Source organism: Pelodiscus sinensis, chromosome 1, assembly GCF_052426305.1.
Source record: "Pelodiscus sinensis isolate ZL-2025 chromosome 1, ASM5242630v1, whole genome shotgun sequence".
NCBI lineage: Eukaryota > Metazoa > Chordata > Testudines > Trionychidae > Pelodiscus > Pelodiscus sinensis.
The window spans coordinates 213,813,553-213,830,554 of NC_143052.1; the positions used below are offsets into that span (position 1 = coordinate 213,813,553).

Consider the following 17,002-nt stretch of genomic DNA (forward strand, 5'->3'; position numbering starts at 1 on the left):
TACAGGTTGGACCTCCCTGGTCCAGCACCCTCAGGAGCTGACCAGTTCCATCGGAGGGAGTTTGCCGTACCAAAGGAGATTGGCCTCTCTGCTGACAGTCTCCGGGCTCTCCCAGGATCCGTCAGCAAATCATCACGCTTCCCAGCCACTGGGCTTCCAGCTTGTTAGCTAGCCCCAAGAGTGCTGGGGTTCTATTGCCCCAAGGCTGTCAGACTCCCTGTCCCAGGGCCACCGGAGTTCTGCAGCCCTGAGGCTAACCCGGGATGCCAGGTCTCCGCTGTTCCAAGCTGTGGCTCTCTAGTCCAGCAGCATCCATGATCCTGCCAGACCACAGATGTTGCCGGACCAGAGAGTCCCAAACCAGAGAGGTTCCATCTGTAATTATTATTGTCACTAAATTGGTAAAGTTTTCAAGTGAAGAGCCTGACCCAGCTGGGAATTTAGGTTAGTGATATTTTCTCTGATTGGATTTTTTTTTATTGATATCAGGACTACGATGCTATGGTGAAACTTGTGGAAACACTGGAAATGCTGCCTACCTGCGATCTTGCTGATCAGCATAACATTAAATTTCATTATGCATTTGCATTGAATCGGTAAGGATAACTGCTAGGTTTTTTGCATTCTCTATAAGCATACATGTATATTCATAAACAGGACTCGCCGAACCACGGCGAGCTCTGCTCGCCAGCTGCACAGTTCAGCACTCTGCGCATGCACAGACTGCACTGCATATGCACTGATTGCGCTACGTCGCCGTGCCTGGCTATAATCTACTCGCCCATGGCGAGTAGATTACCTTAATTGTTGAGCCCTGTTCATAAGTTTAAAATGTGTGTGCTATATTTTTGTGTGTACGTGTGTGCATATATGGGTAACATCTGTCTCACTCACACCCATACCACTGGAACACTATTCTTGAAATAAATTGCTTTTGTTTGCCATAACCATGGGTTGGTCTGTTTGCACCAAAACAACTTTTAACATTTGAAATCTCAGAACAACTTTTAAAAACAGCCACCATTTGGTAAAAGAATAGCCATTCCACAAGAAAGGATAAAAAAGATTCAAAGTGCACTGAAATACATGAAAAAACCTCCCACTGACTATAATGGGCTTTGGATCAGGCCCAAATTGCTTAAATGTTTGAGTTCTTGATTACTGTTTACTAACAGTAAAGGAAACATGGGTGAGTTATTAACGTAATTAATGACAATTGTTAGTTGAACCATAAACTGTATTTCCGATCGAGGGAAGAAAAGCCCATTTGAGCCTGCCTGCTTTTACCCTCTCTATCTTTCCTGGAGTGACAAAGATAAATGTTCTGTTTTCTCCATGTATTCCTCTAGGCTGATTTTTCCATAGTACTTACCTACAACGACTACTGTATTTTAAAATTATAGTGAGGAAGTATTTAGCTTGTTTCTGTGGAAAATAGGTCTTCTCAAATAAGTCTGATTTTGTTCTTTTGACAAAATTACAAGTTTATTTGATAAAGGTAATTGTGTAAATGCAATATACTTAGATTATTATAAGGCATTTGATTTAGCACAGTACAACATTCTTAAAACTTTGCCCGAATGTAACCTTTTGGCTAAAATTTTCCATTTTTGGTGTCTGTCTCCCTGTATTTTTATGTATGCATGAGAGTTTCAGCAAAAAGAATTCAGGCTGTCTGGGAATGAAGTTTATCAAAACTGCCTTCCTCCTCCCCCTGTGTAAAATTTTCACGGACATAATTGAACATTTGTATTGATTTGGGAATTTGTGGTTGGCAATTGATCAGGGAAGTAGTTCTGAGGTCAGGTAAATAGCTTTCATTGTTTCTGTGAAGATTTGTCTAGTTTTGACCAGGTCATGAGCTGCAAAAAACTTCCATTTGCAAATACATAGAGGAATTTGTTTAATCATGTTTATTATGGTAATGCCTTAGGGACAACCTAGAACGGGGCTCCAAGTGCTAGCCACAGTACAAACACAGAGTAGTAGACCACCTCTGCTTCCAGTCTAAATACAGTGCAGACACAAGGTAGACATCCAAACAAAGTGAACAGCAGGCAGCAGCAAATGTTATGTTAGTTCCATAATGTATTGTGTGTATGTGTGTATTTATTTAAGTGAGGATGAGCTAAAGGAAAGAAAGAGGGGACATGGAAAGGAAGGGGGCTGAGGGGCGAAGGACAGGAGAGGAGGATAAAAAGGAGCATGTGTGCAGTGACTCTAAGGTGAAGAGACTGGAGGTATGTCTATGCTTTGAACTGGAGGTGTCAATTACAGCTCCAGGAGACGCATGCCAGTGCTAGCTGTGATCAGATATGAATTCATTGGCATGAACAGTAAGAGGGTCTAACTGCCCTGAGTATGTTCCCATCCGACATTTTAGGCCAGTGGGCCGACAGCCTCACTGGGCCACTGGGCAAAGTGGGGAGGGGCTGGCTCCATGTGCTCAGAAGGGTTGGGGTCTTGGGCAGCAGGGGAATAAGACAATTAACCCTTAGTGCCTACCAGACTATGCTTCTTTCTACTCCCCCTCCCCCGCCAGCCCTTACAGCTGCCAAGAGCGCACTACTTCGGGACTCCAAGAGTGATTCAAAGGGCCCAGGGCAAGTGTCGCCTTTGTCCCTCCCAACTTTGGTGGGCCTGCATTAAGCACATACTTCAGGTGCTTAACCACTCCCACTGTTTTACTACCATGACTAGACTCAATCATAGCTACCACAGCTATGTCACCTCCAGCTTCAAGTGTAGGCATTATCAGGGAGGGAATTGCGGGCAGGATATTGGAGCGATTAGTCATCAGCACAGGGCAGGGTAATTGTTTGTATGATTTGCTATTAGGAGTCATTATTGTTAATTATTAATTCGTTTGTATGATTAGTTATTGTATGAGTTATTATATTAGTGCCACAAAATCCCATGCAGCTTTTGGAAGATGTTGATGGAGTTAGAATTCTACAAACTCTGCAAAATGATCTGTTCTTGCACCTGCTCTCCTCATTGAGTTACCAGTCTGATTGAGTCTGATGTTCATTTGGAAATAAGAAGGAAATGTATTATGCTAAATAGCTTCCTAAAAAGAACAACTAATTTTCCACCAGCAAGAATGCAAAAAGTACTTTCTGCTGTTTACAGATTTCTGATCCAGTCAGAGTAATTTTTTTTTAATTACTTCCCTTTAGAAATTTTCAAAATGCATTTGCTGCTTGATACCTTATTTTGAATTTGAAAATATTTTTAGATCAGGTCTATTTACATATCTGGTCAACTTAATTTTTTTACCCCACAGACTGGTTGCGGTATTAACTTTCTGGGTTGTTTTATTCCTGACTTATTGAATTTTGTTAGTATTAAAAAGAATACAAAATGATGAAGTTATATCTAAGATACTGATTCTTGCTTTGCAAAACAGGGTAAAGATTACTCATAATGTAAAATAAAGTGTAGCAGGAAAAACATAGCATAAGTAATAACAGAATAACTGATTTTAGGAACTAGAGCATACCAAATGCCAGACACTGATGAATCTATCTGATATGTCTACACTACAGATAAGATTCAAGCAACCGCAGTCCATCTTCTGGGGTTTGGATTAGTGAGTCTAGTGAAGACACGCTAATTTGAACTGATGTGGCGTTCCCATCAATGATAATAGTCCTGCGTCTACACGGAGTAAGGGAAGTTGAAAGAAGAGTGTTCTCTCTTTGACTTCCTCCTGCAGTGTGGATGATGTCAAAATTCGAGTTAAGATACTTTGACTTAAGTTACACAATTAACTTAGATGAAGTGGCATATCTTAATTCAAATTTATTCCCTAGTGTAGACCAGACCTCTAATACTTAATATTTCAGATCAATTATGTCACATTTCTGAACATAATCATCAGAAAATCTCATTCATTCATTTTCTCTGCATCTTCTTCAATTAAGTTATTGTTGGCAGTTCATTTAATTTAGTCTTTTCAGTTAGATGGTTGAGCTGTACTATAAAGAGCTAAAGATACGATACATAATTAGGAAGGAATCATTTCTGGGGGATTGAACTCTACAAATTTATGTAGAAAAAGAGCAGAGAATAGCTATACATTTATGACACTATTTACTACATATTTGAGAGTTTGTGTGCTTGTTTGTTCAAGGCTAAGAACTTGGGCCACCAAATTTAGTTTACAGCTTACTCTACTCTTCTCCCAACTAAAAGCAAGACAATGGTTTGATTGTGCTAGGAAAATGGGATGTGCCTAGAATGGGATTGCTTCTCATAAAATCATAAAGAAAAGAGACAGAATCACCACGTAGGTGAAAGCGGATGGCTGGGGGTATGCCTGCTCCCCATCCTGGGCTGCCCCAGGCCTCCTCATCCAGTCCCCTTTATGCAGAGTAGGGGGCCTGCAGCTCCCCCGCCCCCAGTTTGTACGTGTACGTTGCTGGCTATTCCCCTTCTCCAGGAAACAAAGGGAAAGTGTACAGTTTGCCACATTCCTCCCTCTGGCTGGGGAGTGCAGGGAACAGATGAACCCGGACCTGCCCCACCCCAAGGGACATGAGCCCTTTCCCTAGGATGTGCCTGCTGGACCTGCAGCAATCATGGAGAGGCACTCCTCACGTGGCCCCAAACTGCTGCAGTGAGAGAGGACTCTGGTAGTTCTCTCTCCGTGGAACAGCCCGCATCCTGAACCCCTCTTCCCCAGCCCCACCCCAGAACAATGATTTAAATGGAGCATGGGCATTTTCATTTTATTTTCCAAAAACCAAAAATTACTTGAGCTAAGGACCTAAGCAACACTGCGTAAATTGCCTAGTTATAAATAACAGATGATAAACTCTCCTACCACAGAACCTATGCTTGAGGAATTATCTGTGACACACAGGTCTCAGCAGGGGACACAGCTTTGGAGCGTAGCGCACATATTATCAGGGACTCTTCTCCTTGCTTCATTTTATTTAATGTAAGTTCAATGGCTAATAAAATGTCTAACAACTATCAAGGACATCAAGGAAGATGTCTGTCTGAGGATCAGCAGATTAGATTCCCATGCTTGCATTTGTCTTAAAATGGGTAAGTGAGTGAGTGATGCCTGGGTCAGAATCTGGAGCATACAGCTTTTACTGTGGCACTTTGTCTGGGTTGGCACTGAAGTTGCCAAGACCTTTTGCATTCTGAAATTTCAGTGATCATGTGGATAAGTGCTCTTCATGGTTGACTCAGGATTTCATGGTGTTTTCATGACAAACATGGGTCTGTCTCAAGTAATTTCAGGCTCTGTGCACAGAATGCTGCACACTCTGGACTTTAGTATGGCTTTGGGGAAGGCGAAGATTATATTTGTAATACTCCTGGGCTGTGTCTAGACTGCATCCCTTTTCCGTAAAAGGGATGCATGTTAGACACATCATAATTGCAAATGAAGCGGGGATTTAAATCCCCCCCGCTTCATTTGCATAAAAATGGCTGCCGCTTTTTTTTTCCAGAGCTTTGCCAGAAAAAAGCGCCATCTAGACGCGGATCTTTCGGAAAATAAAGCCTTTTCCGAAAGATCCCTTTAAGAGGAATAAGGGATGCAGTCCTGGTGTTTGAGGTCAAGGTTCATATCCTGTTGGGGATAGTCTGCCAAAACACATTTATGAATCCATTTGGATTTGATATTTCTGTAACAACGATGAGAAATATGCCCACCATTCAATGGCCGTAAAGTGAATCTGTCATAGTCTAGTACAATATATTATAACTACATTTTGTCCTCTGCCCCAATACAATGGTTCTTAAGCATCTTCCCCTTATATGTCCTCATGAGTCATCATTTGTCTACCTCAGGCTGAAATGGTTTGCAGAAACTATCCCCAAAATGGTTCAGCCATTTGTGAGAACAAGGCTAGGAAAAACTTAGGTTCCTGTTACCCATGTTAAAAAATCCTGTTAATGTTTTCTTCGACAAGCTGTAGCATATCAGCACCTTGGAGCCAGTGACTTAACATTGGCCTTTGTATCAGAAATGTGCCTTTTTTCTGCCCCATGAAATTTCATTCAAATTTGACCAATTTATAAGAAAATCAGTTCCCACGTGGCTCAGTGGACTTTTCTTACATTTTATCAACTAAATTCCCCAAAACTCCATCCCCTCCGTGCATGGTGTGGCCTGGGGCTTAGCAGGACTTTCCTTGAAATTGCAGAGCTTTGTGGCTGCAGACTGTACTGAGCCTGGGAATCTGAACTGAGTCTCTCCTGTGCTGTTAATGCAGAAGGGACAAGAGCTGATCCTGCGAGGGGACAGTAGATTGAGACAAGGTTGGGAGAAAATAACTACAGGTGAATTAACTACAGTAATGGAAAACTCTCCTATCACTGTAGAAAGCATTTACACCAAAGCGCTACAGTGGTGCTGCCATGCTCTAAATATAGATATAGCCTGAGCCTGGTGGATGACTGGGGCCATGAGCAGGGCAATCAGGACTGGCTGGACAAGGACACTGGGACTGGGAAATGGGAAGAGGGAGTCTGATATCAAATTAAGAATTGTGGGGTGGGGAGTATGGGACTGGGAGGGTAAGGAGACTGGGGACTGAGAATCTGTGGGGCGAGGGATAGGAGACTTTCTCTCTCTCTCTCTCTCTCGCTCTCTCTCTCATATATGGGTTTTGCCCACGAAAGCTCACGATACTATATATTTTTGTTACTCTCTAAAATGCCACAGGACTACTCATTTTTAAAAGTTGTTTTGCCTGTAATTAGATTGTTTAATGCTCAGAGAATAATCAAATGGCCCTGTAGATTGACCCTTGGTGTTTTTACTTGCTACATTAGTTTGAATATCAATAGTCTAATTTTTTACTTTCAGCTGGAATTTTACCATGATGACTGTCCAGAGGTGATTTAGAGTTTAGTCACATGAAACAGGATTTTGATCAACTTAAAAATAATGATTTAAATTATTATTTTGAAGATGTCCTTGCAGTCTAAACCAGGACAGTCCAAATATTACTCAAGTAATGGCTGCATGGGGAGCTTGCCCAGTGCCAAGGGCTACATCTGACTATTAATAAAGGAGAGCAGATTGCAACTACCTTAAAGCTGACTTCAGCCCTCACATAAGGCCTGTGGTGTAGTTACTACAGCTCCTGCTATTCAGCGTTCTGGAGTGTAAGATTTCTGTTTAGTCCCCCAGCAGTTCCATCTTGATTCATATTAAATATGAGGGAGGCTGCAGTCATTACTGGTTATTAACAGTGACTAGAATACTATGAGCAAGCTATTAGAGTGATGGGAATAACACTATGCAATGGATTCATGAGTAAATAACTAGTTATTACAAGTAATAACCATAGGAAATTATTCTTCTTGAAAAGCAATTAGTGTTTTGCAATGTACTTCTGTAAAAAAAGGCATCATAGGGGTTAACAATTTATTATATATCAGTGATTGGCACCTAACATATGCAGAATTTCAAGAAAAATGTTTTTTCCACAACTGGAGCCCTGAAAATTCAACCTACAATCTGAAAGTCAAGCTGAGTTCTCATAATGTATCACCAGTATTAAAGGATCTGCAGGCCAAATTATGACCTTATTGACACACAAACAACCCCATTAGCCTTCAGGAGGCTCATTATTATATTTTGAGTGAATTGCACATCGAGTGCCACTACATTATGTGCTCTAAATTATTCTAGGCCTATTTCTTGCTGAAGATTTTTACTTAGTGGTACTTTAGATTACCCATCAGTAACTGGAAATTGGGCAAATTTGACATGGAGTAATTGAGATACAATATTTATTGTAATGCTGTGATGCCATTTTTTCATCAGTCCCCTCATCTTCAGTTTTAGACTGCTTTTATACTGAGTCACTTTTATTAATAAAAGTAAGTGTTCAAAATGTATTAAGTCACAGTAAACAGTAAGTGTTGCTTTTTGAACACATTTACAATTACTTTTGTAAATGACTGTATTTATTCTTATTATGGATTATGCTGCCTCGTGTTCTCATTATTCTGTAATATGACACTGAGATCATATTTATAAATGATAGCATGCATAGTAAACTGTTGATGACAGCTGTTTCAAGGGTGATATCATTGATCTGAATAAAATACTGGCTTGTGTGGATTCAGGGAAAACTTGGTCAACCTAACTGCCAGCACTGATCTGTGGGGGGAAAATGTTCTGTTACCTCCTTCCACTGATATTCAGCATGTGTCATGTAGCAACCAAAATGGTGGGGATAAGAAAGATGGAGAAAATATTTTATGTCCTTTCTGAGCAGAGAAATACAGCTAAGATGAAACTAAAGATAAAGGAAACCAACTTTTCTTTTGTTTGAATTAGGGCCCTTCTATAATTGAATCTCTCTCTCAGAATACACAGGATTCTATCAACCTGTCTAGCCATGGTGCAAACAGAAGTCATACAAGGGAAAATCTCAACAAAGGTCCAGACAAAAATTGGTAACATTACAGTTGTACAAAGTGTCAAATGCTTCCTATTTGCCTAATCCCAGATCTCCAAATCCTGGCCCCAATGAAGGTAATGTTGATTTCAGTGTGGTAAGACTGTGACTCTGTGAATCGCTCTGGCTTGTTAATTACATTAGTGTTCAGGGGGTTGGGAGGTATAGCAACACTGGAAATGACCAACGTGGTGTTTTTGGTGATATGGTTAGAGTGATAACTAGGCCCCTATCAAATTCACAATCCATTGTAGTCAGTTTCTTATTTCAGCTATTTCAATCTGAAATTTTGTGATGTTGTAATTGTCAGGATGGGGGGGAGCAGGTTACAAGGTTATTGTAGGGAGTTGGTGGTTGTACTCCTACCCTTACTTCTGCACTGCTGCTGGCAACAGTGTTGTCTTCCCAGGCAGGCACTCTTCAGTCATCCAACACTGGAGGCAGCACAGAAGTAAGAGTGACAGTACCGCAAACCCCCCTCCCCCCCAAAAAAATAACCTCCCAACCATCCTTCAGCTCCCTTGTGGGTTGGAACCCCTTGTTTGAGACACTACACAGATTACACAGGGAAGATCAGTATATCGGGTGAAAGCAAACCAACAACCAGATTTCATAGGAGGAAACAAAATTTTGTGGTCCATGGCATGTTTTTCATATCCTGAATTTGGTAGGACCTAGTGATAACACAGTTACTGGTAAGAAATAAAAAATACAGGGAAAGCTTATGTGAAGAGTGAAGCCTTGAGGGCATAAAAGAAAAATAATAGCATATATTGAGTGCTTTACATTTTGCTGTGATACAGAGGGCAGGATTGTAGATAAGAGGGGATGGGCATGAAAATAATGCTGTGGGAGGGTTTTGAGAGGCTGAAGGGAAGGAGAATTTAAGGAAGTAAAGTTGTAAGAGAATCATATTCTCATGAATGGTGGTTAGCCTTAATGAAAAATCAACAAATTTCTTGTAAGTTTAGAGGATGGTGAATCATTGGTGCCATTAGCAATTATGAGCAAATAATATGAAATCTTCTTATTCCCGATTCATGAATCATCAAAAACCAAAAAGGCCTAGTAGTCCATTTGATATGCATAGGTGGTGAGGGATTCCTGCGCATCACTGAGGCTGTCTCTACACTTGTAGAGTTTTTGTGTTGGCAGTTTCCCCAGTGATAGGGAACTGGTAAACGAAAAGGTCTAGTTTCTGTGAAGGGAGTGTGGGGAGTGTTCACAGACCATCCTGGGTCCCAGCACAGCCTCCTCTCCCCCAAACACTGATCAGCTCCAGTAGCTCAGCGTTCTCCAAGAAGTTGTTTTGTGGAACAGCCATTGTCACCTGGCTAAATAGTAAGTGAGCACTTATCAAGAAAACAGGAAGGAGAGTTTCAAAGTTGCAGGAAGAAGGGGACACATCTGTTTACCTGGTGTCAGAGCAACAGAGCTGCTGGCCAGAATGGTCACCTAGGCACTGCGAGAAATCCTCCAGAGTGTTAAAGCTGTGTAAACAGAAAGAATGTGATTTCACTAGCACATCACCACAACAGTCTTACCAATAAGATTTGTATGCCTCTTGCAGAGGTGGTTTTCTGTATGCAGTGAAACTTCTGAGCTTCACCAAAAAAAGTCATTGGCAAGTGTAGAAGCTCCCACATTTTTGCACAAAAAAGGGTTGTGTTTTTTTGGTGCTTTAAATAACAAATGTAGACATGCCTTTAGACCAGAGACGGGGAACCGTTATTGAGTCGAGGCTGTTGAACCACAGAAAAGTCAGTCGGGGGCCGCACGCAGGTGAGAAGCAAAAAAAAAAAAATCAACTCTCATTGACATGGCTCCCAGCTGAGGAGAGAGACATTCCCCATATTCTCCTCAAACACCAGAACCTAGGGGGGCCCTGGCTAGTAGATTTTGTATGCTCCAGATTCATGGGGAGGTGGTGGGACACCGGAGTGTCAGCGTGGGCTCCCCAATGCTGGGAGGAGCCCTGAACCTTGGGGGCCAGATCCAGGCAAGCCAAAAGCCACATCTGGCCCTCGAGCTTTAGGTTCTCCACCCTTGCTTTAGATTTATCTTTTCCAGCTTTACTTGTTCCTCTCACAGAAACAAGAAAACATACCTCAATTGTATATGAATTACCTTTGGGTTTTTAAATCAAAGGAAAAAATTACTTTAGTCAGAGCTGCCAAGTTCCAAAACAGGACTATGTGCTTGAGGGAGAAAACAGTTTCATTACTTAGCATTAAAACATTTTCAAAACTTATTTTGGCTTTTTAAAGGAGTCCCATTTATTTAACAATTTATATGTGCATGTATATAAAGATGTGACAGATCATTGGATGTGACAAATGGGCACCATTTATAGAGAATATTGTGAGTGAGCATTGTCATTTTAATTGTAGCCAGAAGTGATGATCACTACGCAGGAATGTGTGAACATAGCTTATGAAGGGTATGAAATTAAGATCTAAAAATATATAAGAGGCTTAGAAGATATAAAGATACTAAAATGAATTTATTTTAGTTCATTGTCCTCTAAATAGCCAAGCCATTCCAAAGAGCAAATTACTGACAATCCTGTGATTCACGAACCTCCCCCGGCTGTATAGCCTTTCATTAAAAATTGTAATAGCAGCTTGCGTGTGAATAGGCAGAAGTTTAAAAAAAAAAGAACAAAATAAGGCAGTGAAGTAGGAAGAATTGACAGTAATAGAGAGGGATGGGGGTGTTCCAGCACCCTTCCCCTCTCTCATCAGTAAGAAGGTGGAGGAGAGTAGTCCTTTTGACTGTTACTGTTTATAATACAATGTAAGTATGTGTTTCCCAACCTGCACACACATACTAATGCTAACTCACGATGATCTAGTGGGAATTTAAGTAGTAGTGCAGCTGCGGTAGTAGGGACAATAGCAGAATTCCATTGATTTCGGGTGATTTGTACTGGGTATAGCTGAGCCATGCAATCATGGCCTCTGCACTGCAACTATGCTACTATAGGTATTTGTACTATTGCTTGCTCAATGAAAGATAGTGAAAATATGCTAACTGGGAATCACACTTCTGGCCCTTAGTATAGATGAAGCCTGGGTAAGTGCTAAAGTCACCTTATCAGTGCCTTGTTACCATGATATACACATTACAATATCTATCAAAGTATGTATAAACAAAATCCCAAAGGTTTCTAAGTATTTTACAGTTACATTTAAAAGACACTTCCCACCCCCAAAATACTTCCAATATATGGACCAGATCAGAAGTATGTTGAGTAGTACCTTGTTAGTAATAGGAAAACTTGAGGAGTAGGGCACTCTTCATCATGAATAACAGTCTCTCAGTCTGTCCCTAAATTAAAACAGATGCGGTGAATGAAGAGGCTGGGACTGTAGAATGTATGAGAACAAGGGGTACAAAAGTGAAGTTATACAGTAACTTAGTTTTGCAATGTGTATGAGCTGGCTCATCTTTCATATAGGAAGTGTATGTATATATACTTTGTATTTTGATTGATTGTGAATGAAAATACATTTGTTTGTAGGTGGTGTATGGCATGGCAGTGGTAGGAGTGAGGGATCCAGTTAAGGAGAAGGGGATAACTTGGCAGGGATATGGGAGAAGAGGATATTGGGAATGGGGAAGTGGGAGGAAAGCTGAAGGGTGAGGCTTAGAAGGGCAATAGCAGAAGGCTATGGCGTGGTAGGCAGACAAGTAAAATTAGTTGTTGACAGAGGGCATGCTTAATTTGGCCAATTGGTCCTTGTGCTAACTTGCACATATCAGGAAAATGTCATGTTTTCTGTTAGCTCGGCTAGGACATTACAGTACAATGCGCAATAGAGTTTCCCTGGTGTTGGCTAGAGTGGCCACCAGGGAAAGCTGGGGAGGGCTAGCCTCCCACTAGTTCGAATTAAGGGGCTACACACCCCTTAATTCAAACTAGTAAGTTCGAACTAGGCTTAGTCCTTGTACAATGAGGTTTACCTAGTTCGAACTAAGCGCTCCGCTAGTTCGAATTAAGTTCGAACTAGCGGAGCGCTAGTGTAGCACCTATCAAAGTTAATTCGAACTAACGTCCGTTAGTTCGAATTAACTTTGTAGTGTAGACATACCCAGGGTGTGTTTCATGAGGCATAAAGGATCTGATGACAAAAGGTTCTGGGGTTGGCTGATTCCCATCTAGACTACCATGCTGTGCTGACAATCAGCTGATTGGCACAGCGCGGTGGCCATTTTGATGTAAATGAAGTGGCGATTATTTAAATTGCTGCTACATTTCCCTTTGCCGAGTACACTCATCTACATGGCTCCATTGATGGAGCCATGTAGTCTAGACACACCCTCAAGCTGTACAAACTGTAGAGAACTAGTTACAAATCTATGTAGCCATATTACACTTTTCTTTTGCACATCTTGCACACAGAAGAACATGTTTTGCTGTAGATATATTCTATGGGCCCTGTTCCATCTGCTGGTTACCCAAGGGAACTGAGCTGCTTTACTGGAATTAAACTGTTTTAGTGGAAAAAATGCTAAAATTACCAGAAGCAGCTATCTGCCCTTGGCATTGCTGACAAAGAAAGCATAGATGTTCTTAAGTATAAGTCTGTTTCTGTATATGTAGAAAGTAGGGGTCAGGAAACTATAAGCAGATCTGAAAATGGGTTAATAAATGGTTTGAATCCTCCTAGTTATTAGCAAAATGCTGGTAAGTGGTTTTTAAGCTTTAAAACCATGCTTCCTTTTCATTTGCAAATGCGTTTTTGTTTTTTGTTGACACTGATGTGCCTTTTTGATGTAAAAATGAGAGTCCATTTTAAATTTACTGAAAACTACATTGTATATCTAAGTTTTATTAGGCAGGAATTCTGAAGGAATGTTAATAAACATTTTATGAGTATATAATATTTTACCTGCCTGGTTTTTGTGATGACTATGAATGTTAAATATTTTTAATTAGAAACTCTTTACAGTTGTTAATATTTAGATTTTTAACACCCTTGTCTTTTATTCCACAAATTAATCAAGGAATAAAAGTTCACTTTATTACTGTTTCCCCAAAGCTACATGATGATCTTCCTCATCATGCTGGACAAAGAGAGCTCAATCTGACTTTCCCCTTAGCCAGTCAATATTACCACAGAACTGGCTGGTGGCAGTCACTTCAGAATTATGGGTCCATCCCTATAAACACTGCAAAGTATAGTGCAGTGAGCAGTCCCATTGACTACCATGGGGGTAGTTGCAAATGTTGTGGGGACTGAGCCTCATGTGAAGGGCTTGTTTTCCATTCCCAGCACTTGTCTGTTCCTGGATGGCAGGACCAGGTGAGAGATGGAGAATCTTTAATAGATCTGAATAGTCTGGACTTTATTCAGTTATTCAATTTAACAAGTAGTACCTCTCTGACAAGAGAGTTTTATTTCTACCAGACAATACACAATTACGTTTTAGTGGAATCGGAGCAAACACTAAATCTACTGTGCATCTCAGACTTGCTGTTTTGAATTTCAACTCATTCATGTAATTTTCTGCATTGGTTTTAGAAGGAACAATGCAGGCGACAGAGGGAAGGCATTACAAGTGATGCTTCAAGTCCTGCAGACCTGTGATCACCCTGCTCCCGATATGTTCTGCCTGTGTGGGAGAATCTACAAGGACATATTTCTTGATTCTGACTGTAAAGATACCAGTAGCCGAGACATTGCCATTGAATGGTAAGAGAAAAAGCAAACCCATTTAACAGCATTTTCAGAGTTTTACATCTGCCTATAAAAAAAGCATAGCAGAATTTATCTCAACAAGGCTATGCCAAATTATAAGGCTAACCTCTAAGGGCTTTACTTCCTCACAGTCCTGTTTTTAAGCAAATTCCTACTGAAGTAAAATTTGTCCTTGGCTTAGTAAGAATTGAGAAAACTTTGAGTAAGGGCCTCCATTTTGGCTAACTGTATCTATTAGGCCATGTCTACACTACAGATAAAATCGAAGCAGCTGCAGTTGATCTTTCAGGATTTGAATTAGTGGATTTAGTGAAGACATGCTAATTCGAACTGAGAGTGGTGCTTCAGTCAATGCTGGTAGTCCTGATTCCACAAGTAGTAAGGGAAGTCGAAGGGAGAGTGCTCCCTTCGGCGTCCCACAGTGTGGATGGCGCCAAAATTCGAGTTAAGGTAATTCAACTTAAGCTACACACTTACCATATCTGAAGTTGCGTATCTTAATTCAAACTTATCCCCTAGTGTAGACCAGGGGTTAATGTTGTTTTTTTTGTAAGATGAACAAATTCCTGGTCCCTTGCTCTTCTCTATTACTGATATGAGATGGGAATGCTGCTGCCCAATGAGTGTATTCAGGATGAAATTTGTAAAGACTTCACACAAGACCTAGCGCTACCTACATCTCACTTAAACCCCGAAATAGCTACCCTGCGTCTTTTGAATGCATCCACTGCTTTGAAATATAGCGGACACGCAATTTTGCCATCCCTGTAATCCTCATTCTACAAGGAGTGAGGTATGGCTCAAAATAGTGCTTTATTTCAAAATTTGGCACTGTGTAGACAACGCCAAATTTCGAAATACTCAAAATAAGATATGCAAATTGCATATCTTATTCCAATTTTTGGGTGCTGTGTAGATGCACCCTAAGAAAGAACATTGTTGTGCATTTCCTTTGTTGTATTAAACATTAATTTTTTTAAAAATAAGTATCTCAGATTTTCCTTTCTCCAAATCGTGCAAATTTGTGGGACACAAAATTGAATGCAGAAGCTTTCCTTTCCTCTCTGACAGCAGGTTGAATCATGCTTTCTAAAGCATGTCCCTTTCTGGGTTGTGGTGTTACAAAGTAAAAACATGTTACCCTCTCCCTAAAAATACTTTCTTCCCTGGGGGCTTTCAGCCTAAAACACTTTTTTCCCCAGATGTGCCTTGTTTTGTCTTTAAGGTATGTGAACTCTAGACTTTGTCTCTACAGGTACCGCAAAGGATTTGATCTCCAGTCAACACTGTATTCTGGAATTAACCTTGCAGTTTTGCTGATTGTGGCAGGGCAACAGTTTGAAACCTCTATGGAACTAAGAAAAATAGGTAAACAAACAAGAAGTGTTTGTTCTATTTAATGAAGAACAGTTTTATTGTGTAGAACTGGGTATGAGGGTTATTGCCCCTTTGTCCCTTTATGCTGCCACAGAAGGGGTCTAAATTTGCCCCAGGGAACAGACCCCAAATATGATCAGCCTCCATAGTTGCCAGAGAGGCATCTCTGTGCCACCTGTTCAGGTGCCCTGGAAACAATGGGGAATTAGAGCACACACAGCAGAGATGGAGGGAGGTGGCTGGCATGAACAGGTTTAGATTGGTGACCCGACTATTCTGTGCTACTGCAGTGGTTCAGGGTTGGGATGGTAGCAGAGGTGCAAGTTAGGAGGAGCTGAGGGCCACTACAGCCACTGAATCATGGAGACTTCCTGTACCAGAGTGCTGAGATAAATCTGGTTTAAATGTAGCTCATCACAAAGATAGGAGCCAGTTGCCCAACTCATGTTCAGATTTCCCCAAAGTTCAGGAGCTTGATTGAAACCCACCCTGGGTATAGATAGGTCTCTGAAATAAAATTATTGTATTATAGATTCAATTGCGTTCTAGGCAGGTGATAGCCAAAAATCAAAGTTCTGCATTTGGAATTGGATACTCAGTTGCATCAGAGCAAAGGAGGCCAAGGGATGCCAAAGTAGCTTTAAACCACTTTTACACCTCAATCCTGAGACCAGTGTGCACCAGCCCCTGACCTAGGGACTGTTCCAGCATGTGGAGGTTTCTGGGGCATAGGGACAGCTAGCTACATTCCATACTCTAGGAGCCAGAATGGTAGTGTAAGAATTACTACAGTGGCCCTACAAAAAGAAATCCTTTGCTGGCCCAGTACAGCCCGGTTTAAGGCCACGTTTTGCCACCACAGCTGCACAAAGTATAGGGTCCAGTAGGAGTAAATATTCCCCATTCTTTTTTTTAATGACAATTCCATCTCTCAATTAATTTGTTATAGTGATAGTATAATATGCAAATTATTCCATTTCAAATAAAAGCTTTCTTTTAATGTGAAATTTCCAAGGTGTGCGGCTCAACAGTTTGCTGGGAAGAAAAGGAAGCTTAGAAAAAATGAATAATTATTGGGATGTGGGACAGTTTTTCAGTGTGAGCATGCTGGCCAGTGATATTGGTAAGGCAGTGCAAGCAGCGGAGAAACTATTTAAACTGAAGCCTCCAGTGTGGTAAGTTGTATGCGCTAATATTAACTGCACTATCATCGGGGTGAAAAGCCCTATTTTGGGGGATTTCCATAACTAGATTGGACTAAATACTAGAAAATGTCCAGTAGGAAACAATCCTACATAAATAGTTGGAAGAACTGGACAATGTAATAGATTTCTAAATCTCAAACTTTTGCAACTCTGCTCTGTGATTTGAACTTGATTTTCATTGTGGGTTTTTTCTGGTAGAAAATAAAATTATCCATCAGCTAAAATAGAGCTGATTGTAGATTCCCCTGAAATGTTTATGGTAAGGGGAGGAGAATGG

General features: G+C 40.9%; 1 protein-coding gene across 6 annotated transcripts in view; it reads left to right on the plus strand.

Annotated features, from left to right (window-relative positions):
- The window catches only part of MAP3K15 (mitogen-activated protein kinase kinase kinase 15), a 159,437-nt gene that overhangs the window by 71,121 nt on the left and 71,314 nt on the right, over positions 1-17,002 (plus strand). For all 6 annotated transcript variants that reach the window (XM_075913494.2, XM_075913486.2, XM_075913503.2 and 3 more), the window contains 4 exons: positions 490-596; positions 13,967-14,137; positions 15,399-15,511; positions 16,536-16,695. In XM_075913494.2, coding sequence (XP_075769609.2) covers positions 490-596; positions 13,967-14,137; positions 15,399-15,511; positions 16,536-16,695 — 551 coding nt within the window. The remainder of the gene's footprint in view (positions 1-489; positions 597-13,966; positions 14,138-15,398; positions 15,512-16,535; positions 16,696-17,002) is intronic.